The sequence below is a fragment of the Scyliorhinus canicula genome, chromosome 1, assembly GCF_902713615.1.
Source record: "Scyliorhinus canicula chromosome 1, sScyCan1.1, whole genome shotgun sequence".
Lineage (NCBI taxonomy): Eukaryota > Metazoa > Chordata > Chondrichthyes > Carcharhiniformes > Scyliorhinidae > Scyliorhinus > Scyliorhinus canicula.
This window is the reverse complement of record NC_052146.1, coordinates 185,999,927-186,024,282: the sequence shown is the minus strand read 5'-3', so window position 1 is coordinate 186,024,282 and position 24,356 is coordinate 185,999,927. Positions and strand designations below refer to the sequence as shown.

Sequence of the window (24,356 nt, the reverse complement as noted above, 5' to 3'; positions counted from 1 at the left end):
CACAACTGAGATGAGACATTTTTAAACTAGGAAAGGCTAGGGTAATGGGGAAGAGGCCTGAAAGGAGTTGAGACCAGGATCAGCCATGATCATATTGAATGGCAAAGGAAGCTTTTTTTTATGTTCTTTTGTCATTTAATCTGTCTTGCATCCGATCACAGACCCTGCCTTTAGTTTATTACTCTCTCCTCCCCCGCCCCCATACTCACTTTACACCTGCTCCACCTCTCATCAAAACTTCAAACGGTCATTAGTCAGATTTCCAGCAACAGCAGGAATTTTGCTTGGTTTGACTCATTCAACTCACAAACACACGATTCTGGAATGCATATTGTTAAAGGTCCGAGTCGTAATGCTTGGTATCAGACATCAAGTATCATAATTGCTTTTGATAATTATTTTGTTGTTCCAATTGACAGCTTGTCACAATCAAAAGTATACTATTTTGCTGCAGATCCAAGAATTATGTCACATGAAAGAGAGCAATAACTTATTTAACAAATAGATCCAATGTTTTCTGCAAGAATATGAGCATGCCTTAACCAAGTGGCTCAAAGAGGACGTGCCTGGCAATTAAATCTCAGATCCTCATTGATGTCTTGTTAATAAACAACCCAAACTTGGAAGATCAAACTGTGCAACAGGTTTCCCCACATGCATCATGCAGAACAGATTGCGAGTGTGGAGGTACGAGGGAGGAGAAACAAATAGTAAGAGGCCGAGTTAGGGTCAGCTCAGTTTTGACAAGTTGACCACCAATTTTAGTTTTACAACCTTTATTATTGCTAACAGAGAAACAATCCACAGATACTGGTAATAATTGTTTAATGAGTACTGAACCACAGCAAGAATTAACATGTGGCAACAAGCCGTCCATATACCAAGTACAGATATAGTGTTCAAAATCACTATGTTGGCACTTCAGTTTGTAGTACACAGAACTCTCTAGATGACAATGGTATTTAGTTTATAGTAAAACAAATTTGCAAACTACACTTCCCAAATAATGATAACCCTAGTTTCATGTCACTGGAGAAAAGTGCCTTAAATTGGTGAATATTCCTCAAGCAATTTTTTTTTTTTAAACCACTTGCATAGTTCTAATTTACAAGGTCACTTGCATAAACATTAAGCTCCTAAGTACTGACACACTGACTGCAAAGAAAATTACTGAGAAAAGGAACTTGGTTAAATGTCTACTTTTACAGATACAATTCTGAAAAAAAAGTTCAATTTAAAACAAACAAAAAATATCTTTCACTTTGTAGGTGCAAGACAGACACTAGAAATCTAGGTTTCTCTCGCAATTTGGAAATAGCCTGTTTTACATTGACTACAAGTGTTAATTCAAAATCCTCTTCAAACTTTAGTTGGATCTTCATGCATGGGACATGGTGGAGAAGCAGAGTTTCAAGGTGTAAGGATATGGGCCACCTAAAAACACAAATCGAGTTTCATTAAAATCTTGGCTTCCAAACAAACTATAAAATGCATGCATTGAACATTAATAACAAATTAAAATATACATTAATATTACAAACGTTGTTACTGTCTGACCACAAATCAATAATCTATCATTCTATTAGGAAAGAAAGCTTTCTGAAATAGTGCGGGCACAGGCTATTTTCACAACAATAACCCATTATTCATTTGTTTTAAGACTTTGAAAATTGGAGATTTACATCTTTTACCAAATGTTCGTTTCAACTTCATTCCAACTCTGTTCACAAAAATGTTTCAATTAATTAAATTCGGCTATTCACAACTCCCAGAAATTCCTGCAATATACACTTGTTCAATCTAAAAACTGCTTTAGTGCAATTCATACCCAAAAGCCCAGATGTGGTGAATTCAATACTTCTGGACATACAAACCTACTTGACAAATTTCCCCCCTCCCCCAAGTGAAAAATACTCTCCTCAATACAAGTTAGTGATAACATAGTAGCAAATGTTATTATTGGTCTCGACAAATACTATTCATTTTTTTTTCAATGCGCCAAGGAAATCTTAAGTACTACTCTCGGGGGGGGCGGCACAGTGGCGGTGGTTAGCACTGCTGCTTACAGCACTGAGGACCTGGGTTCGATGCCGACCATTGGGTCACAGTCTGTGTGGAGTTTGCACATTCTCCCCGTGTCTGCGTGGGTTTCACCCCCAGGATTGGCCGCACTAAAATCTGCCCCTTAATTGGGAAAAAAATGATTGGGTACTCTAAATTTATATTTAAATAAATACCACTCCTGGGCAGCACGGTGGTGCAGTGGTCAACTCTGCTGCCTCATGGCCGAGGTCCCAGGTTCGATCCCGGCTCTGGGTCACTATCCGTGTGGAGTTTGCACATTCTCCCCATGTTTGCGTGGGTTTTGCTCCCCACAACCAAAAGATGTGCAGGATTGGCCACGCTAAACTGCCCCTTAATTGAAAAAAATGAATTGGGCACTCTAAATTTATATGAAAAAAAATTAGAAATGATGCCAACAGTAGCAGAGGCTACTTAAGGAAATCTTAAGTACTACTCTCGGGGGGCGGCACAGATGCAGTCCCCTTTCAAGTGGCATGAGAAGCAGCGACTGGAGAAATAGGAGGCAACACTCAGGGAGCTAGAAAAAGTTCACCGACCAGACAACTGGATCACCTCACTGGTGAGGTTGGTGGCGACATAAGGGACGCTGAAGTTCAAAGACCAAGAAAATAGATTGCGCCATAAAAACCTCTGCACTGTGGGCCTACACTAGCGGGTGAGCTAGCACAGGGAAGCGGGCCACAGCACAACTCCCAATTTTGGGGGGGGGGCACAGAACCCCACCCCCTGATCAGAATGGTCACCTGGAATGTTGGGGGACCTAACGGCCAGGTTAAGTCTGAGAGCCAACAGTCTTCCTCTAGGAGACCCACCTGAGAAGGACCGACTGCGGTTAAGAGCTGGGTGGGGCAGACTTGCTAATCGTGCTGTGGGACGAGGCCTGGGTGGGGAGGGGAGAAACTGTACTGTTCAATACGAGGGCAGTATTATCAGCGACCAGGATAGTTACGGACTTTTTGGGGCAGGGGGTGTGTGGTCATGGATCGTGGCATTCTGGAATGGGCATCAGTGGTCCACGTAACAGTGTACGAATCTCAACTGGGAAGACGCAAAATTCATTAAGAAAACCACCGTATCATTACGTGGATGAGAGCTTGGGAGACAGGACGGGCAAAATACCGTCGCCCCCACCCCAAATGGAGGCTGGACACGGCCCTCCTGGTTGATAAGGCATTTTGCAAATGGATATCAGAGGCCATTACCAACAAACAAAACGGGGAGGGGTCATGCCCTCGACCTTCTGGGAGGCACTGAAGGCTGTGATATGGGGGGAAATTATTGTGCACAATGAGCGCAACGATAGGGAGGAGGGGTCAGCTGGGCAACAGCTGGTTGACCCTATACTGGAGGTGGATAGGCGGTACTCCTCAACCCCAACCATGGAGCTACTGGCGGAGAGGAAAGAACTACAGATGGACTCTGACCTGCTCTCAACTGGGAAAGCAGTGCACCAGCTCCGCCAGACACAGGGGACCTTTTACAAACATGGAGAAAAAGCCGAGTAAGCAGGCAGCCACAAGGAAAATAGCTCAGGTTAAAGGCAGAAGTGGCATACTAGTCGCTGCACCAGAAAACAACACCTTCGCAAACTTATTTCAAGGACTGTACACCCCCAAACCCCCAGAGGAGGAACTCTAAGAAGCAGTTCTCAACGGACTTGACATGCCAGTCGTGAGGGAAGATACAGAGCCTGGAGCACCATTAGAACAGGCGGACGTCATGGAGAGTATTAACTCCAGGCAGGCGGGGAAGGCACCAGGGCCAGATGGATTCCCGGCAGACTTCTACAAAATATTCGCACCAGCATTGGCCCCACCACAGAGGGTGGCACAGTGGTTAGCACTGCTGTCTGTGCCGAGGACCCAGGTTCGATCCTGGGTCATTGTCCGTCTGGAGTTTGTACATTCTTCTCGTGTCTACATGGGTCTCGCTCATCCCAGCGGGGAATCGAATCTGGGACCCTGGCGCTGTGAGGCCACAGTGCTATCCACTTGTGCTACCATGCTGCCCAAAAAAAAGATATGGGAAAGGGACGTGGTATGCATTAGTTTAAAGGTAGACTCCCCTTAAGGGAGGAAAAAAGGAGTGAATTATGCAAGTCTGCATATCGATAGGCAACAGCCAGGAAGCGGAATCCTCATGTTACACAGATACTTACAGTTAATTACTATTTGGGAATTTGCGCATTTTCAATAGGAGGGCTGATTCAAAATGGAAAACCGATGAGTACTGAGAGCAGTACTTTTTTAAAAATTGTTTTTATTGGATTTTCATATTCTATATTCAGCAAAAGACACAGGGAGAACGTGCAAACTCCACACAGACAGTGACCCGGGGCCAGGGTCGAACCCGGGTCCTCAGTGCCGTAGTCAGCAGTGTTAACCACTGTGCTACAGTGCCACCCTCTCTGTTTCACATATCAACAATCTCAAGAACAGCTGTAGTTGAATCTTGTATGTGTCTTAAATGTTGTGATCATGGAATTTGTATTGTGTGTAAGTTGTATGGGAGTAAAGATCTAATATTTCAATGTGGATTTATACAAAAAAAAGCTTCAGCTAGCTATTTTTGCTGGTCATCTCAGAATTCAAAAGGGATATCTGAGCTGCATTGACAGCTGGGGGAATGTACCAATGCATCATACCACAATCTGTTTCAGAACACAAATAAAAACAGAAAATGTTAGGAAATACTTGGCAGGCCTGGTAGCACCTGTGGAGAAATATTTCAGGTTCTAACAAAGGGCGACCAACCTGAAACATTAACTTTGTTTCTCTTCCACAGGTGTTGCCAGACCTGCTGATTATTTCCAACATTTTCTATTTACAGATTTTAACCATCTGCAGTACTTACCCTGTTGTTCCAAATCCCAGTTGTGCTATCAAGACACATTGCTTCTGCCCTTCCCCAAGGGTTAAGGAACAGTGAAGTAGGTCACTCTTCTACTTTTGCACTCTGGTCTCATTCTCAATTTGAGAAATGCAGTCCCTACGATGGTTATGCAGCGTTTTCAACAAATTTCCCAATCAGCCACTATGGTTAACTCCTTTTGGCCAATTAACTAGATGGGGATCATTTAAATTTACCATACAATCAGACAACTCCATGTATCCACTTCAAGCCCAGGCTCCAGAAGCAAAGAGAATCCTTACCCGTCATACAATCTGAACCTTTTAATCTTTGATAATCCCATTTATCATGGAACACTTACTTGTGTTTTTCATCTGGTAGTGATTCAGGACAGTCAGTGCTTCCACGGCATCGCTTTTCGTCTCCCACTCCAACAGGCCAGACAAACTCCTGTCAGCTAAAAAGTAGAAAGTCATCTTGCAAGTAGACCGTCATAAATACTAGAGTAATTTGAACTGGTGTCAACACTATTGACTGTACATATGCAGTCAACTTTTGCCATACAATGTGAAAATGGTCACAAGCCCATCCTCATGTCTCGTCGTCCACTGTCAAATAAACCTTTCTGCAGACAAATAAAGGCAAGGCTGAAAACCTTTCATAAAATCCAGGCTTTAATGACAATTGTCAGCTCAGAGTACACAGATTTTAAAATCTGTGTAGTCCATGAAACTTTGCTCCACCTATGAAAAACCTTTCCAAACATGTACCCCTCAATTTACACTCCTCTGCTCCTCTCATTCTACACGTGTGTGTTCCTCTTTCACCTTCATCAACTAATATTCCTAGCACCCTGGCATTCCCTTTCCAAAGTCCGCCAGCTTGCACACCCTCAGAAACCACCTTTTCTTCAGCTAGGCCCCATCTCCTAAACTTTTGTTCGGTGTCCATCTCTTTGCAAAACACCTCATTATAATAAATATACATAGAACATAGAACAGTACAGCACGGGCAATTTAGTGTAAATGGTTATCAAATTGAAGGTGATGTATAGAGAGGAGATTCAAACACCTTGGATTAACCACAAAATAACATCTGTGCCCACAATCACATACAATGCTCAAAGTTGATCTAGTTAGAAGCAAAGCATGGTTAATTCTCAAAACATTAATAAAAGACCTTTATCAAAAATTAAGCTTCTCCAAACTAGCAGAGGATAATAAATTATATTTGGGACAGTTTTCAATCGTCAACTTTCAAAATTGTATTACTTACATTTCCCAGTAAACGTCTTGAAAGTTCTAAAAGCTTTCAGTTCGCAATCCTCGCAAACCTAGGCAAGATGAGAATTGCAAAAGTGTGTGAAATAAAGTATAACAGTGAAGCCATTATCTCAGTGCATCACAACTACCAGTGTACTAATCTTAATGAATGCAGAATTGCCATTCTCTGCTAGTTATGTTTTATGGGCAACTTCCGGTGGCGGCCATGGAGTGAAAGGTCGCAAATTTGGCAGCTCCTGCTCATGGTGGTCTTTTTGTGGCTTTTATGCCGGATTGTTGTAGGAATTTTGTGAAGTAAGGGTGTAGCCCCCTTAGTGGGTGGCACGGGAAGCCCAGGACCTGAAGTAAGGGTGTAGAAGCAGGAACAGAAGGAGGGGACCCCTAGTTTATGGAGCTGCGCCCCAGGAAAAATCAAAAAGGAGGAATCAGAAGTTGGTAGCGAGTGAGAACCAGATTTTGAGTGCGACAATGGCGGATGCGCAGTATTGGCCCCACCAGCTCAGCGGTCGACACACCAGTTGGTGAGCTTCTTGAATGAGAAGATCTCCCAACAACGTAAGTAGTGTGCGGAGGACCTGTCCCGGGCTGTGGACTCGATTAGGGCGGTGGTTGACCATATGGAGGCGAGACTGACGACCCAGGGACAGGCGACCCAGAGGTTGGAGAGCAGATGGGGGAGCATGAGGAGCAGTCCGCCTCGATGGCAGCGGAGAGCGGGATGCTGCTGGACAGCAAAAGTGATTGTTGGAGACGGTGGAGAACCTGGAGAACCGTCTCAAGGCAGTACATCCGGATCGGGGTCGGCCAGAGGGGAAAGAAGCATCGGATGCTGGTGCGTACGTGGGGAAGATGCTGGAGAAGCTTGGGGAAGGTTCGTTCACCAAGCCGTTGGAGGTGGACCGGGCCCATAGGGCACTTATGCGCAAGCTCCAGGGGCGTGAGCGCCCGAGGGCGGTACGACTGCATCGGTTCCCAGACAAGGAACATATTATGAGGTGGGCTAGGCAGACGAAGCGTTGCTTGTGGGAAGATGCCAAGATGTACCAGGACTTAGGAGCAGAACTCGCAAAGAGGACGACAAGTTTCAATAAGGTCAAGTCGGCCCTGTATGCAAAAGGAATAAAGTTTGGTCTGCTTTACCTGGCCCATCTACAGGTGACCAGAGGGCCGGGAGCTGTACGTTGGCTCACCGGAGGATGTGGTGGAGTTTATGAAAGACAATAAACTAACGGGAGAATGAAGACCATGAAGTCTGACTGTGGGGAACTGAGCTATGTTTTGTAAAAACTTTAAACTTTCAACGTTTAATTTGCAGTGTTTGGAATGACATTTGAGACTTTGTATATATATATATATACATTTACTTTCTTTTTCTGTTTTTCATTTGGTTCCGAGTGAGGTTAGTTGACTAGATAATACATTGTTAAGGAGGAGGGGTGGGCCTTTGTGCTCGGACCTTGGGAGGGATAGTTTGTTTTTGCTTCTTGCCATTATTGGGGGGGGGGGGGGGGGGGGGGGGTGGAGCTGTAGTGGTGGGTGAGCTGAAGACCAATTTGGGGGGGGGGTTTAAGACTGCTGACGGGGAGGGGACTATTAGGGTGGTGGAGGAGAAGAGTTGATGACGGTGGCTGCTGGAGAGCGGGGCCAGTGAGGTGCAGGCAATGGGCCATGGGCTGGCCTAGGAGAGGCTCATGGCTGATCGACAGGGGAGGGAGATAGAGTACCCTCGACCAGGTTAGTCACGTGGAATGTTCGTGAACAGAATGGGCCGGTCAAAATGGCGAAATAGCTGCGGGAGGTTATGGAGCGTATGGGAGGGGTGGATCCGTGGAGATTCGGGAGGCCAAGGAGTAAGGAGTTTCATTTCTACTCCCATGTGCACATGGTGTATCTCCACATAATTGACTTTTCGTGCTGGACAAAACGCTGCTGGCGGAGGTGGTGGATACTGAATATTCAGCAATTGTGGTGTCGGGACCACGCCCCACACTGGGTAGAATCTGCGAGTGAGTAAAGGAAAGGCCCAACGGCCGCAATGGAGATCAGATGTAGGACTAGTAGCGAAGGATAAGGTGTGTGAGCTGGTGAGGGAGGCCATTCGGGGGTACATAAAGAGTAATGATACGGGTGAGATCTCGGCGGGGTTGGTGTGGAAGGCACTGAAGGCGGTTTATTAGGGGGAATGTATCTCGAATCGGGCCCCACAGGGAGAAGACTGAATGGGCGTTGTTGGACAGGCTGGTAGGTGAAATTTTACAGGTGGACAGGAGATATACGGAGGGGCTCCTGAAGGAGCATCAGAGACTGCAAATGGAATTTGGGCTCCTATCCAAAGGTAAGGCGGAGGGGCAGCTGAGGAGGGTAAAGGGGGTGTGGACCGGAGGGGTGACGATGTGTTTCGGAAATTTTACAGCCGCCACAGGATAGAGGTCTGTGTCCCAGGGGTAATATAGAAGGACCAGACAGGATTTGTGAAGGGACAGCACTTGATGTCCAACATTAGACGGCTCCTAAATGTTATAATGATGCCAGCGGTGGGGCGCGAATTTGAGGTGGTAGTAGCCTTGGATGCAGTAAAGGCCTTTGACCGGGTGGAGTGCAAGTACTTGTGGGATATCTTAGGACGGTTTGGGTTCGGGCAGGGATTTGTGGACTGGGTCCGGTTTTTATACCGGTGACGAATGCAAGAACCAAGCGGGTCTGGTAGGAATACTTGTAGTTTGTGTAGGGGGACAAGACAGGGTTGTCCGCTCTCCCCACTACTGTTTTCCCTGGCCACAGAGGCCTTGGCAATGGCCATTAGGTCATAATGTTTGGCAGGGTATAGTGAGAGTGGGGTTGGAACATTGGGTCTCGCTCTACGCAGACGGTTTGCTCCAGTACATAACAGACCCATGGGGGGATGGCTGGAATTATGGAGATACTGGAAGACTTTGGTCAGTTCTCAGGCTACAAGTTAAATATGGGTAAGAGCGAGGTGTTCGCGATCCAGGCACGGGGGCAGGAGAGGAGACTGAGGGAGTTACCGTTCAAAATGATGGGTAGGAGTTTTAGGTACCTGGGGATTCAGATGGCTAGGGACTGAGGTCAGCTCCATAAGTTAAATCTGGGCAGGGCGGTCGAGCAAATGAAAACAGAATTCCACAGGTGAGACATGCTCCCGCTGTCATTGGCAGGGGGGGTGCAAACTGTGAAGATGACAGTCCTCCCGAGGTTGCTGTTCGTTTTCCAATGTCTTCCAATTTTTATCCCATAGGCTTTTTTCAGGAAGATGAACGTGGCGATCTTGGGTTTTGTATGGGCTGGTAAGACCCTGAGGGTGAAGAAGGTACTTTCGGAATGAGGGCCCTTCCGAATTTTATGAAATATTAATGGGCGGCCAACATATCGCTGGTTAGGAAGTGGATAGTGGGGCAGGGTCGGTGTGGGAGCTAGTAGAGGCGGGATCGTGTACGGGTACGAGTTTGGAGGCCTGCTGTTCTCGCCGGCTAGGTACTCTTCAAGCCCAGTGGTAGTGCCAGCCTAGAGGGTGTGGGGACAATGGAGACAGCACATGAGATAGGAGGGGCGTCAGTACGGTGACCGATTTGTGATAATCACTGGTTTGTTCCGGGGGGGGGGGGGGGGGTTTGGTACCCACAGATACAGGACTTCGCCCGGTGGCATGTTCCAAGCATTCCACCCCCCCCCCCCCTCCGGGTCTAAAGTTGGGGAGGGGAGGGTCTCGGAGATATACAAAGAATTCATGGAGTGGGAAGGGGTCCCAATCAGGGAGGTGAAGAGGAAGTGGAAGGAAGAGTTGGGAGGGGAGCTGGAAGTCGGACTATGGGAAAAGGCTTTGAAGAGTCAATTCATCCTCGTTGTGTGCCAGGCGTAGCCTGATCCAGTTCAAGGTGGTTCATAGGGCCCACATGACGGTAGCCCGGATGAATAGGTTTTTCGAGGAAGTGTAGGACAGGTGTGGACGCTGTGGGGGAAGCCCGGCGAATCATATGCATATGTTCTGGGCATGTCTGAAGTTGAGGGGATTCTGGCAGGGATTTGCGGACTATCAGAGGAAGGGAGGATGACTCAGCGTCCAGGATTAGCAATATTTGGGGTAACAGAAGATTCAGGGGCCCAGGGGGGGTGGGAGTTCGCCTTGAGAGGTTCAACTCAGCGGTTTGCTGATGGCAGCTGTTCATCGACTTCTTTAAGGAAACTGAAAGGAGCAGAAAGGGGAGGAGGGTAGAAAATGGGAGGCATGGCAGTAAGGACAAGGAATCTAATATAAGGGTAGCTAGGAGCTAGGGCGGGAGGGTAGTTGGGTATGTTATTGTGATGTGGTTGCGTGCGTCGGGCTGCTAGGTTGCTTAGAATGTTAATTTATTAAACTGTGAAAATGTTTTTAAAAGTTATGTTTTATGGGCAACACAGTAGCAAGCACATTGCTTCACAGCACCACGGAGCCTCAATTTTGATTCCCGGCTTGGGTCACCACCTTCTCCAGTGTCTGCATGGGTTTCCTCCAGGTGCTCCGGTTTCCTCCCACAAGTCCCAAAAGACGTGCTTGTTAGGTGAATTGGAAATTCTGAATTCTCCCTCTGTGGCCAAACAGACACCGTAGTGTGGTGACTAGGGGATTTTCACAATAACTTTATTGCAGATAATGTAAGCCTACTTGCGACACTAAATAAAAATTATTATTGAACTTTACTCTCCACAATATAAGTTTTCAGAGTGCACAGCTTTTCATTGCCCCTTCTCCAAATGAAAGAAAGCCTCGTTAAACAATGAAAGTTCCTAAAATTCTGAAAGGGAATGAATCTAGTTTGGGTCTCGAATGGTGCCAAAAGCAGTCCTCCAGACTAGACTTAATGTCCCTTTCAGGCAGCACAGTGGTTAGCAGTGCTGCATATGGCACTGAGGATCCGGGTTCGATCCGGCCCCGGTCACTGTCTGTGTGGAGTTTGCAGATTCTCCCAGTATCTGCGTGGGTTTTACCCCCACAACACAAAGATGTGCACATTAGGTTGACTGGCCACACTAAATTGCTCCTTAATTGGAAAAAAATAATTGGGTACTAATTTTTTAAAATAAATGTTGTCCCTTTCACACTCCGTCCTACTCAAAACCTCAAAATATCCACAAGCTCCATTGCCAGTATCCTACCCAGTGAACAGTGAGGTGTCGGTTATAAATACCAAAAAAAAATTAGCATACATACTGACAAGCAATTCGGTTGAGATAAAATCCCATTACTGTCAAATTGTGGAATTTAATTAACAAACTGCTAATCTGTGCAATGGGGCAGCCGGTCGATTCCCTGCAGGAGCCCAACACTGGTGCACAAGTCAGCAGGAAAACACCAAAGACTGGTAAAGCAACAGCCTGACAATCATGTCACAGAATCACATTCAGCCTCCAAGATTCATCATCAACATCTTGGGATCCATCCCATTGGCAGGAAAGATCCAAAGAGATAGGGTCACAGGACAATGACAGTCGGGTTCAAATCAGCCATCCAAAAAAAGCAACTCACTAATCCCATTCATCTTCACTTTCCTCTTCACCCTGCATATCCTCTCCTCAGGCAATTATCAAAATCGGTTTTGAAAGCCACAACTAAATCTGCCTCCACCACACTCTAAGACAGTGTATTCCAGATGCTAAATACCTTGCCACACAAGGAAGTTTCCAATGTTGCCCTTGGTTGTTTGCCATCACCTAAACTGGTGCCCTCTACTTCTCAATCCTTCTGCCAATGGGAACAATTTATCCCATGTGTTCATGATTTTCAGCACAATCTGTCCACTTGGTTGAAGTCTCATCTTTGAGCCATCCTTGCCTTCACATCCTTCCCAAATGTGGACAGAATTGGACGCAATACTCCAGTTGATTGCAAACCAACTTTACCAGTTCACCAAACTTCCTCACTTTTGTGCTCTATGCCTTCATTTATGTAGCCCAGGATCACACATGCCTTTTAATCCTTTTTCCCCCAACCGGTTTTGCCACCTTCAACAATTTCTGCACATAAACTAAAGTCTGCCTTCTTGTACAGGACTTTTAGAATTGTGCCTTTTGGGTTGGCACCTTTCCTCATTCTGCTACTAAAATATGCCATTTCACAGACGCCAGGCCAACAAAGAAATGCCCGGACCATCACTTCAAGTGACAAATACTCAATGTCGACTGCCCATTTACAAAACGTACCTGCCAAAAGCACAAAATTTACCGGGGGTGGGAACACCAAATGATCAAAAGTTGCTTAGTACCACCACTGACAAACTAGCCGAATCCAGATTGGTATAGTTGCAGAAAGAGTAATGGAACCAATAGAAGTAATTTTTGGTTGAACTGACCACTTATCTACCACAGGTACAATAGCATTAATATAGGTGAGCACTATATATTCTTAAGACGAGACTGAGAACTTTTTGCATCGTGTTGTGGTACAATGGCCATGCAAAATAGGACAGATACAGCAATCCAAATCTGGGCATCTTTATGGCACTAAGAGTCACCAACGAGACAGTTGCATATCACTGCAAACTGTTACCTCACCAGCAAGGTCACACCTCACTTCTTCTCGTACCATCAAACCAAGTCAAGAACCCAACCTTGGTTTATCAGCAAGTTGTACCATGGAGTAACATTACCTCTAATTTTTTTTGTAGTGTGCGGGTGGTTCAAGTTCCCAGCCGCACACAATGCCAATATAGGTGTAGCCTCTACAATGAATTTAAAGTTGCTGTGCACCTCCACGGTTTAAGGGGAATGTTGCCATGGAACTTGTTTCAGTGGTTATACAAGCTTCTTTTTGATGGCAACTAGCCAAATCTACAATATCAATATTCTGGATGGACCAGAGTCCTTCAATATAAATATTCTGGATGGGACGGTGGCCATAGATCAGAAATTTGACTGGACCAACACAGCAACACAAGAGCAGCGAGAGTCAAATATTCTAATAAATGGTTCACCACCCAATCCCTTTCTACAAAGGTTCAAGTCAGGACAGTGACAGAGCACTCACCACTAGCCTGAATAGGTCACCTGCAACAATAAAAACAGTTGCTTGGCTAGTCCCCCTTGAACTCAATATCCACTCTCTACCACTAGCACACTTTTGCAATGTGCAAACTACCAGGATAGACTGCAGCCTTTAACTTCTGGCGAGGGAATAGTGAACTCTTTTACCATTAAATTCACATCATAAATCTTACCTCTTGAAATATTTCTTCTGTTACACAAGGTGGAGCATTGAAGAAATGGAGTACATTGGAAGGAGGTTGAATCCTGTTTTTGGCTGCCTGCCCAGGATTAGTGAAGCGGTTATTCCTCGAGTTGGTGAACTCCTTGTAACTATCAGTACCGTCCACTAACTCATACGATTGACTTGGCACAATCGATGCCTGCTTAGACACACTGTAGTGGCATAGTTTAGAATAATAATTGAAACTACAAACTTTTCTCTATAATTGAGCTTATTTTTCTTAAAAAAGCGCTTACCACAAGTTAAGTTTCTTTCCAAACATTTCAACACTGTTTAGATGGGTGATGGCTCGCTCCACAGAAAATTCATCACCCATTTCGACCATGGCAGCATCAGGCATGCTCTTCATGAACTTGATCTAAGAATAACAAATAATAGTTTATAGAACGAATACTAGTATTTTGTTTTAATGGCAACAGCATCCTGAAGAGATCACGCCAAATTTTAATTATTTTTAATAACATAAATTATTTTTCTTCTTGCTGTGCTCTTCTCCCTAACTTGGATGGCTAATTAATCTTCAAATACCAGAGCTGCCAACCTTTCCCAACAGAAATCAGTATTCCGGATACCAAAAAATCAGTATTTTGGCAGTAAAATCCAGATTTTCATTTCAAAGGAAAAATGCCCACCAATGTGAAGTATAGCTTTACAACTTTATTGCACAAATCTAAAACACAAATGGAAAGTGCAAATCCAATGCTTCATACATGTACATTATCATGAGTGGGTGTTTTCAAATTAAGTTTCAAACATTCAGTAAATCTCAGAATGAAAAACGTGAACAAAACATTCACCTCGATACGTGAAGTTCAAAATTGTCCTGAACACTTGATAAACTTAACTGAATTCCTACAAGAAATTGTATATAGACAAAGGAGACCTAGTGCATTTCTCTTTCAAAAAATATCTTCATGAAGTAGCACTAACAGATTTAATGTTCAAATTAGGGTTTATGATAGTAAAGGGAGAAGAGCAAAAAGCAGGAGGTATGGTTAGATAGATGCATGATGATTCAAGTTTACTTTTTTAGCATTTTTGTTTCATGCTGACAGCAAAAAGGGCAGTTTCCACAAGTGAAACAAGGATTTATGAACTGAATCTGGCTGAAACTTAATAATGTGCAATGTATTATCAGCTGCACGCCACCAGTATAGAAAGAGGGAAGTAGAGTTAAAATTTCAGATCAATGGCCTTTCAAGAATTCTGAAATGTTAACTCTGCTTCTCTCCCCATTGTTGCTGCCTGACCTGGGTATTTCCAGCACTTTCTTTTCTTTAAATACATAGCAGTGCTCTACAAAGATCAGTGATAAAGCTAGTGTTGAGTCTAGTTACTGTTGTCTACCCTCCATCGACATGATTTTTATCCCAATAAAATCCAGGCACCTCGATGCCTCAGAATCTGCACTAATCACCTGATAGGATCACCTGACACGAGGCATCGAGGTACATACTGGTTTCCTTGGTGACAGAGCCCCGCCCCCTCTCCTCACGTTAACAGCCATGCCCGTCAGATCCACATGCTGTTAATGTGCGGGGCGGGGCAGGGGGACCTGTGCACAGGCCCTGTCGCCAAGGAAACCAAATAATGCATTTCGGGAGGCTGCTTGCAAATCGCGGGTCTCCTTTTCCGTACTGCAATGAGAGAAAGCGTACTTCGTTATTCAAATGGATTTTCCATATAAAAAACGGAAAATCCGTGCTAGTTGGGAACTCTGAAATAATATTTTTTTAAAAATTAATTTAGAGTACCCAATTCTCCTCTTCTCCTCCCCCCCATTTAAGGGGCAATCTAATGTGGCCAATTCACCTACCTGCACATCTTTGGGTTCTGGGGGTGAGACCCACAAACACAAGGGGAGAATGTGCAAACTCCACATGGACAGTGACCCAGGGCTGGGATCGAACATGGGTTCTCGGCAGCAGTGCTAGCCACTGTGTCATTGTGTTGCCCCTAATCGTCAAATACCATGGTTCCAATATGTTCAAATTATAGGATGGAACACTGCATGGTTTAAAATGGAATTTGCACGGGCCTCACGGTGCCGAGGACCTAATTCAATCCCGGTGCCGGGTCACTGTCCGTGTGGAGTTTGCACGTTTTTCCCCCGTCTGCGCAGGTCTCACTCCCACAACCCAGAAAGATGGACAGGGTTGGTGAATTGGCCACGCTAAATTATCCCTCAACTGGGATTTAAAAATTGGGTACTCTGATTTTATCAAATAAATTAAATCAAATGGAATTTGAACAGCTTCAGACGGAAACCTTGTTTCTCCTTTATATAAACTTAAAATTAACCATTGGCAAATTAATCACTGCTTTCTGACTCGATGACTCTAGAGCACAAAACTCACTTCTTTAAAAACGTCAATTCAGAAAAGCTTCAAAATGGTAGAAGATACAAGCAGGCCTCATCAACCCAGACCAATAAAAACAGGGCAAGTCTTACCTTTTCAATATTGCCATAGAGGCAGAGAAGATTGAAGATTTTTTCACAATTCATTTTGTGTGGATTAAGTCCATAGATCATGATAACTCTGCCTTGGGGCACATATTCAAAGTCAGGAGAAGAGTAGAGGTGCATAGGCCTGTTATTGGAAGAGCGAGCATCCATTCTGTGTGTCAATGCCAATGGGTTTGCTTGAAAGCCTGTTCAAAGATTGATAAATTACCTTTTATGCTCAATAAATAAAACACTTGTACATAAGATTATAGTATTGAAATAGATACCTAAAAGGTGCAGCAGGTTTTATTCACCACAATGCTATCATGAAGTGTTACCATTCCTCATTTCCTTCTCCCCCCCCCCCCCCCGGGTCACTTTCTGGTGGGGTTTGCACATTCCCTTGTCTACGTGAGTTTGACCCCCACAACCCCAAGATGTGCAGGATAGATGGACTGGCCATGCTAAATTGCTCCTTAATTGGTGAAAAATAATTAGTTGGGTACTTAAAATTTATGAAAAGCATCCCTCTCAGTCTTTCATTATTTTATGAACTTTATTTTTGTTCTGTTTCACTTCCAAATATGCAAACATACACATGAACAACTTTTACACTTTACACATGTAACTGCTGTACCGTGCTCCTTTCTGGGAGCAGAAAGAATGTATTGAGGGATGTCAGTTGTAAGCCTCCTGGAGAAGTGGCAAGGGCTGTTGATAAATCAGCATGGACTATACCAGGTCCATGTTCAATTTATTATGTAGCATCAAGGTCAATGGAAGCAGGGGAAAGGGCACCAAATGAAGCATTGGAGAAGATGCATGGTGTGCAGGCAGAGACAAAATGTAGGGCAGCACGGTAGCACAAGTGGATAGCACTGTGGCTTCACAGCTCCAGGGTCCCAAGTTCAATTCCCCGCTGGGTCTCTGTATGCGGAGTATGCACGTTCTCCCAGTGTCTGCGTGGGTTTCCTCAGGGTGCTCCGGTTTCCTCCCACAGTCCAGAGACGTGCAGGTTAGGTGGATTGGCCATGATAAATTGCCCTTAGTGACCAAAAATGTTAGGTGGGGTTATTGGGTTACAGGGATAGGGTGGAAATGAGGGCTTAAGTGGGTCGGTGCAGACTCGATGGGCCGAATGGCCTTCTTCTGCACTGTATGTTCTATGTATTGGAATCAAGAATGGCTCAAAAATACGAGGAGCAGATTTAGATTAATTTAGAATGCAAGTAAGTACATGCATGGAGCCTCAGTCTTTGCAGGTTGAAGTATCCAGATGAGATAATATTGTGGGCAGTAACAGCATCCCTGGCTCAAGAAAGGGAAGGAATGGACACTAATATTCCTGATTCCATGCATTCAGGAATGATAAGGTAGGGTAGAAGGGTAGCATGGTGGTTAGCATAAATGCTTCACAGCTCCAGGGTCCCAGGTTCGATTCCCGGCTGGGTCACTGTCTGTGTGGAGTCTGCACGTCCTCCCCGTGTGTGCGTGGGTTTCCTCCGGGTGCTCCGGTTTCCTCCCACAGTCCAAAGATGTGCGGGTCAGGTGGATTGGCCATGCTAAATTGCCCGTAGTGTCCTAATAAAAGTAAGGTTTAAGGGGGGGGGGTTGTTGGGTTACGGGTATAGGGTGGATACGTGGGTTTGAGTAGAGTGATCATGGCTCGGCACAACATTGAGGGCCGAAGGGCCTGTTCTGTGCTGTACTGTTCTAGTTTTTCACAGTGCTCAGCAAAGGTTTATACCAACAAAAAGGAAGGACGGAAGAAAGAGGGAAAATCGACCGTGGATATCTAAGGAAATAAGGGAGAGTATCAAATTGAAGGAAAAAGCATATAAAGTGGCAAAGATTGCTGGGAGATTAGAGGACTGGGAAATCTTTAGGGGGCAACAGAAAGCTACTAAAAAAGCTATAAAGAAGAGTAAGATAGAGTATGAGAGTAACTTGCTCAGAATATAAAAACAGACAGTAAAAGATTTTACAAATATATAAGACAAAAAAGAGTGGCTAAGGTAAATATTGGTCCTTTAGAGGATGAGAAGGGAGTTTTAATAATGGGAAATGAGGAAATGGCTGAGGAACTGAACAGGTTTTTTGGGTCGGTCTTCACAGTGGAAGACACAAATAACATGCCAGCGACTGATAGAAATGAGGCTATGACAGGTGAGGACCTTGAGAGGATTGTTATCACTAAGGAGGGAGTGATGGGCAAGCTAATAGGGCTAAAGGTAGACAAGTCTCCTGGCCCTGATGGAATGCATCCCAGAGTGCTAAAAGAGATGGCTAGGGAAATTGCAGATGCACTAGTGATAATTTACCGGAATTCACTAGACTCTGGGGTGGTCCCGGTGGATTGGAAATTAGCAAACGTGACGCCACTGTTTAAAAAAGGAGGTAGGCAGAAAGCAGGAAATTATAGGCCAGTGAGTTTAACTTCGGTAATAGGGAAGATGCTGGAATCTATCATCAAGGAAGAAATTGCGAGGCATCTGGATAGAAATTGTCCCATTGGGCAGACGCAGCATGGGTTCGTTAAAGGCAGGTCATGCCTAACTAATTTAGTGGAATTTTTTGAGGACATTACCAGTGCAGTAGATAACGGGGAGCCGATGGATGTGGTATATCTGGATTTCCAGAAAGCCTTTGACAAGGTGCCACACAAAAGGTTGCTGCATAAGATAAAGATGCATGGCATTAAGGGTAAAGTAGTAGCATGGATAGAGGATTGGTTAATTAATAGAAAGCAAAGAGTTGGGATAAATGGGTGTTTCTCTGGTTGGCAATCAGTAGCTAGTGGTGTCCCTCAGGGATCCGTGTTGGGCCCACAATTGTTCACAATTTACATTGATGATTTGGAGTTGGGGACCAAGGGCAATGTGTCCAAGTTTGCAGATGACACTAAGATGAGTGGTAAAGCGAAAAGTGCAGAGGATACTGGAAGTCTGCAGAGGGATTTGGATAGGTTAAGTGAATGGGCTCGGGTCTGGCAGATGGAATACAATGTTGACAAATGTGTGGTTATCCATTTTGGTAGGAATAACAGCAAACGGGATTATTATTTAAACGATAAAATATTAAAGCATGCCGCTGTTCAGAGAGACTTGGGTGTGCTAGTGCATGAGTCACAGAAGGTTGGTTTACAAGTGCAACAGGTGATTAAGGCGGCAAATGGAATTTTGTCCTTCATTGCTAGAGGGATGGAGTTTAAGATTAGGGAGGTTATGTTGCAATTGTATAAGGTGTTAGTGCGGCCACACCTGGAGTATTGTGTTCAGTTTTGGTCTCCTTACTTGAGAAAGGACGCACTGGCGCTGGAGGGTGTGCAGAGGAGATTCACTAGGTTAATCCCAGAGCTGAAGGGGTTGGATTATGAGGAGAGGTTGAGTAGACTGGGACTGTACTCGTTGGAATTTAGAAGGATGAGGGGGGATCTTATAGAAACATTTAAAATTATGAAGGGAATAGATAGGATAGATGCGGGCAGGTTGTTTCCACTGGCGGGTGACAGCAGAACTAGGGGGCATAGCCTCAAAATAAGGGGAAGTAGATTTAGGACTGAGTTTAGGAGGAACTTCTTCACCCAAAGGGTTGTGAATCTATGGAATTCCTTGCCCAGTGAAGCAGTTGCGGCTCCTTCATTACATGTTTTTAAGGTAAAGATAGATAGTTTTTTGAAGAATAAAGGGATTAAGGGTTATGGCGTTCGGGCCGGAAAGTGGAGCTGAGTCCACAAAAGATCAGCCATGATCTAATTGAATGGCGGAGCAGGCTCGAGGGGCCAGATGGCCTACTCCTGCTCCTAGTTCTTATGTTCTTATGTTCTATGAAATAGGTGGCAATATTGATTGATGATGCTGTTACAAGACTGGAAATGTATGCTGTATTGAAGGGTTCCAATACGATCTAATTAGTTACAATGAATGAATGAAATAGACACTATTATATTGCTGGGTGCATTATAGGACAAATATTGGGAAGGAGTCAAAGGAACAAATTTCAGAACGGTCCAAGAACTGTAAAAACACAACATAAATAACAAAGTTGGTTGGGTGGGGGAAAGAGAGTCCCCTTTCTGTAGAAACTACAATTAATATTGCACGGCAAATTCAGATTCAGCAATGCAAGATTCAATAAATAGTTTACGCAATGGCAAATAGAATTTTAAAATTCCAAAGTCCCTCCTTCATTTTCTGGTAAAGGCTTGAAAGAAAATTAAAGAGTTCTCCCTCTGATTAAAACATTACTCAAGAGGGAAAAAAGTTTCATAAAATAAAACAAAACAGGTGAAAAGATAACAATATCACTACTGAGATTAGGACCTGGGTTCAATCCTGGCCCTGGGTCACTGTCCGTGTGGAGTTTGCACATTCTCCCCATGTCTGCGTGGGTCTCACCCCCACAACCCAAAAACGTGCTTGGGTAGGTGGATTGGCCACGCTAAATTGCCCCTTAATTGGAAAAAAATGTTTTACATTTTTAAAAGGTAACAATATGAGGTTAGAGAGGGCCCTCTTAAAATATTGCACCAGAACCATTAATTACCCCCATATGTTGACGGGTGATCTCCCAGAAGGGCTGGCTGTCCTTGCCGCCTTCTTTCATCTGGAATCAAGAAGACGATAAATTAGATGGTTTGCAGATGTTGCATAATTATACAAGTAGTTAAATTCAGCACCTAGGTTCCCTCTGCGCAGTATTTAAAAACTACACATTTTCAACATTAATACATTGTACAGAAAGTCAAAAAACATTTGTACATTTGGTCACTTTTACAATTGATAAAAATACAATTTTGAAAAAGCAGTACCTGTTCTTTTGTACCATAAGCTTCAAACAGCAAGATAGAGCAGTTTCAAAACGGCCTTCTTAATAACTTGCAGGAGGATTCAGCAAAAGCGAGATGCTTCGCCCCTGCATTACAGTTTTATAATCAGTAAATACAGGGTTTTAAAGGTGAACATACATCAATTTTTAAAAAACTTTACACATGGTAAAAATAGGAGACCACTGTTGGTTGGCCAAATCCAATGGCTTTAAACCATTACAAACAACACATACTCTATCCAGAAATTTGCTTAGGTCATTGGTCAGTGATGCTCTGCCAAACTGACGCATAAAGTTAAATATCCAAAATTGCAGCAGAATATTGAAATTATAGCCATCTATTTTAAGGTATGGACTTGGTCAACCAATATTGAAGCTTTAAATCACAAATCCTGGAACAGTTGAATGCAATGCAAAAGATCAGGTAAAATGGATCAGCCAAAATATTTATACAACTTTAAAGACCCAAAAATACAATGCCTTTAACAGCATTTTCTTGCAAACACTATTTATCATCAAAAGACACATATATGTAGCAGATTGATGTCCCCACTACTGCAAGAGGTTAGGTCGAAAGTAGGTAACTGAACCATCAAATAGGATTATAATCTCTAAAGCAATTGACACAAATTCCACGACCAGTAATGAGACCAAGACAGTATGTGCAATATTGCAACTCAACTGCAAATAAAAAGTCCACTACCGATTTTGTTGAAGCCATCTTTCTTCCAATATTAAAGGCATTCTGTAGTGAAGTGGTCAAAGCTGGGAACAAACATTTTCCCTTCGCTCTCCGTTTTAGGGAGAGTCCAGCACATCTCTGTCCAGACATCCGAATGTGGAAACCAGCAGAGCAGAGGGTGGTGCTGCTCAAAGAGTGTACATCCTAGAGTGACAGCGTTTGAAAATTACCAAATTGCTCCTGTAACTCCCAGAAGTGTATCTTCATTCAATTGCAGTGGGTGCAGGAAAACCAAGGAGGTGTACACATAGCTCCTGATGATTACGCAAAAAGCTGACCACTTTCATTTATTTTTTGCAAGTGAATTGAGGGGGGGGGGGGGGGGGGGGGGGGTGGAAGAGTTGAACACAAATGAATGTGCTTGGTCAGCATAATTATCCATTGCGCCTTAAGCAACAGCTCAAGAGCACTCAAGTTGGGTGGCATTTAGGTCAGAATCAGAATTATGTTCTTTTACTCTGCCACATTTACATCAAGATTTGTGGGCATGCACAATTTTACACTTTCAGCACCACAAACTATGCAACTGTTACAAGCAGTTGGTATAGAACTGACCTATCAGTGTCGCCCCCCAATAAGCGAAAATCGCTTATTGTCACAAGTAGGCTTTAAATAAAGTTACTGTGAAAAGCCCCTAGTCGCTACATTCCAGCGCCTGTTCAGGGAGGCTGGTATGTGTAGAAGGGAATTGAACCGTGCTGCTGGCCTGCTTTAAAAGCCAGCTCTTTAGCCCTGTGCTAAACCAGCCCCAGGTGAATTGGCCACGCTAAATTGCCCCCGAATTGGAAAAATTGAGAGAGAAAAGACTCGAGTTTTAGTAGAACTTGGGACACACATGACCTTCAGTCAAGGGCGTTACCTACTGTGTCTCAAAAAAGATAAAAGGGCTTCATAAGTTCCAAAGTAAAACAAAATACAAATTCCTGGAATAGCTTGCATCACTGATATTTTAGGTCTTAAAAGCGTGCAGTGTTAACATAGGGAATGTGGCCGTTTAAAAATTACAGTACCAGTGATTATTATCCCATTAAACACACAAACATTATAATGGTGATATGAAGTTAACCATAAAAATAAACAGTTTTCCCTGGTATTCTTTAGAGCCATCCATCCAACAGGCATTCAATAGTTCCTGGATTTGTCAAAAAGCTCAAATAATTTAAGTCTCAAACTCAACAAGTTTCCACATGATTTTTTTTTTTGAAAAACAGCAGTCATTAAGTGGACTTCCTCTCTTCATTTGAAATTTACAAAAGTTGTTTTTTCTTTTAATGATTTATTTCACAGCATTTAATGCATTCAAATAGAATTTCATTTCAGTCTTACGATGGCACCTTGCAAACATCTCCTCTGTGCACCGATGAATGGGGGGGAAAGAAAAGTGTCCTTCCTGATCAAGTTTCCTGAGGATGTGTTTGCATGCAGTCTGGGTGAGCTGAGATTTATTAAGAGTCTGTTCTGTTTCTGAAGGCTGGATTGCTGTCATTTGTAACTGCGAAATGCTGGCATTCGTTGGCAAGGTGCATGAAGTGGTGAGTTTGCCTGGCTTGCCCCTCTTCTCTCTGTGGTGTCACTTCGCTGGTGTACCTGAGAAAATGTCTTGCTCCAGTAAGGAAGGGGGGGGAAAAAAGATCAATATCCTTTCGGCAGTGAAGATATTAATCTGCAGAAGGTGAATGTAGCTTTGAAGATTTAGTATCTCTGTAACTGAAGTCTTGGATCTCTCTTTCCCCTTTGAGTGAAATGTTCTTGAGTACTGCGTGCGACTTTGAAAGCTGCGATTTTCTGTGCCGTAGCGTTGTTTGCATGTACAGTTCATGTAGGTGAGCTGCAGCTACAGTGCTATAACAAGTGTTGCAAGTGAACTTCAAAAACATCCAGCAGAGGACAGTGCAGTTCAACATAGGCAGCTAAACCTTGAATAATATATTTTTCGAAACAGATGTTAGACTACCAGCAATTACTGTACAGATATACAACCATCAAGTATCAAGTTGCTACAATAATTAGGAAATCACTGTGCATCAATAGCAGGAACCATAAAGAACTATAACTTTGGATCATATTTTCAGCTCCTATAAAATGAGTGCATCAAATTACACTTCTTGATAAAAAGCTAAGACAACTAATTTGTTCGGCCTGTTCGGTGAACAAATTTCATACCTCATGCCTCCCTTAAAAAAACAATTTAAAATCTCTTAATTAGTTCACAATCTGGGTTGGGGGAACAAAATAACAAAGCAAGAATGTAAACCATGCGAAAGCCATTTTCTTTTTTTTTTAAAGTGCTGCAGTTTTCTTTTAAAAAGAGTAGTGCTGCATTACTGAAAATTTACAAACATAAATTCTATCCCACTACCCAAAAATTAAGAGCCCCCCCCCCCCCCCCCGCCCATTTTGATACAAGGGCTGGTGTCTCGGTTTGAACCTTGACACTGTTTTAACAAGCTGCACCACTTGGAGATCTCAGTTGCACCTGAAGGCCGCTTTATATTTTCTACTCTCTTCTGAAACCAGTAACTCTCAAGGCTTTGGTTCCACAAATGAGAATTGCTACTTTTCACATATAAAGACCAACAATTCTATAGCACCTTTCATGACATCAGGATGTCTCAAAGCCCTTTACAACCAATGAAGTACTTTTTGAAATACAGTCACTGTTGTAATGGAGGAAAAATACCAATGCCTTGTGCAAATCAATTAATTCAGAAGAGATTATGTTTCATACAATTAACTGTAAGATTTCCACTGGGAAGCCACAGAACAGCAATAGGAGAAAGTACAGTCTAAATTTCCCCCCTTCTGCAGCTCACAACATCCAAGGCCCACCTGTCACCAATCCCTGTTTAAAGATCAATTTTCCGG

At 43.7% G+C, this 24,356-nt stretch overlaps 1 protein-coding gene across 1 annotated transcript in view; it reads right to left on the bottom strand.

Annotated features, from left to right (window-relative positions):
• Nucleotides 1-808: 808 nt before the first annotated feature.
• LOC119970228 (heterogeneous nuclear ribonucleoprotein L-like) overlaps nt 809-24,356 on the bottom strand; it is a 46,416-nt gene continuing 22,868 nt past the window's right edge. The window contains exons 7-13 of the mRNA XM_038804506.1: nt 20,468-20,527; nt 15,929-16,128; nt 13,713-13,834; nt 13,427-13,628; nt 6,211-6,268; nt 5,297-5,392; nt 809-1,434 (exon numbers count right to left, since the gene is read on the bottom strand). Coding sequence (XP_038660434.1) covers nt 1,379-1,434; nt 5,297-5,392; nt 6,211-6,268; nt 13,427-13,628; nt 13,713-13,834; nt 15,929-16,128; nt 20,468-20,527 — 794 coding nt within the window. The 3' untranslated portion in view covers nt 809-1,378. The remainder of the gene's footprint in view (nt 1,435-5,296; nt 5,393-6,210; nt 6,269-13,426; nt 13,629-13,712; nt 13,835-15,928; nt 16,129-20,467; nt 20,528-24,356) is intronic.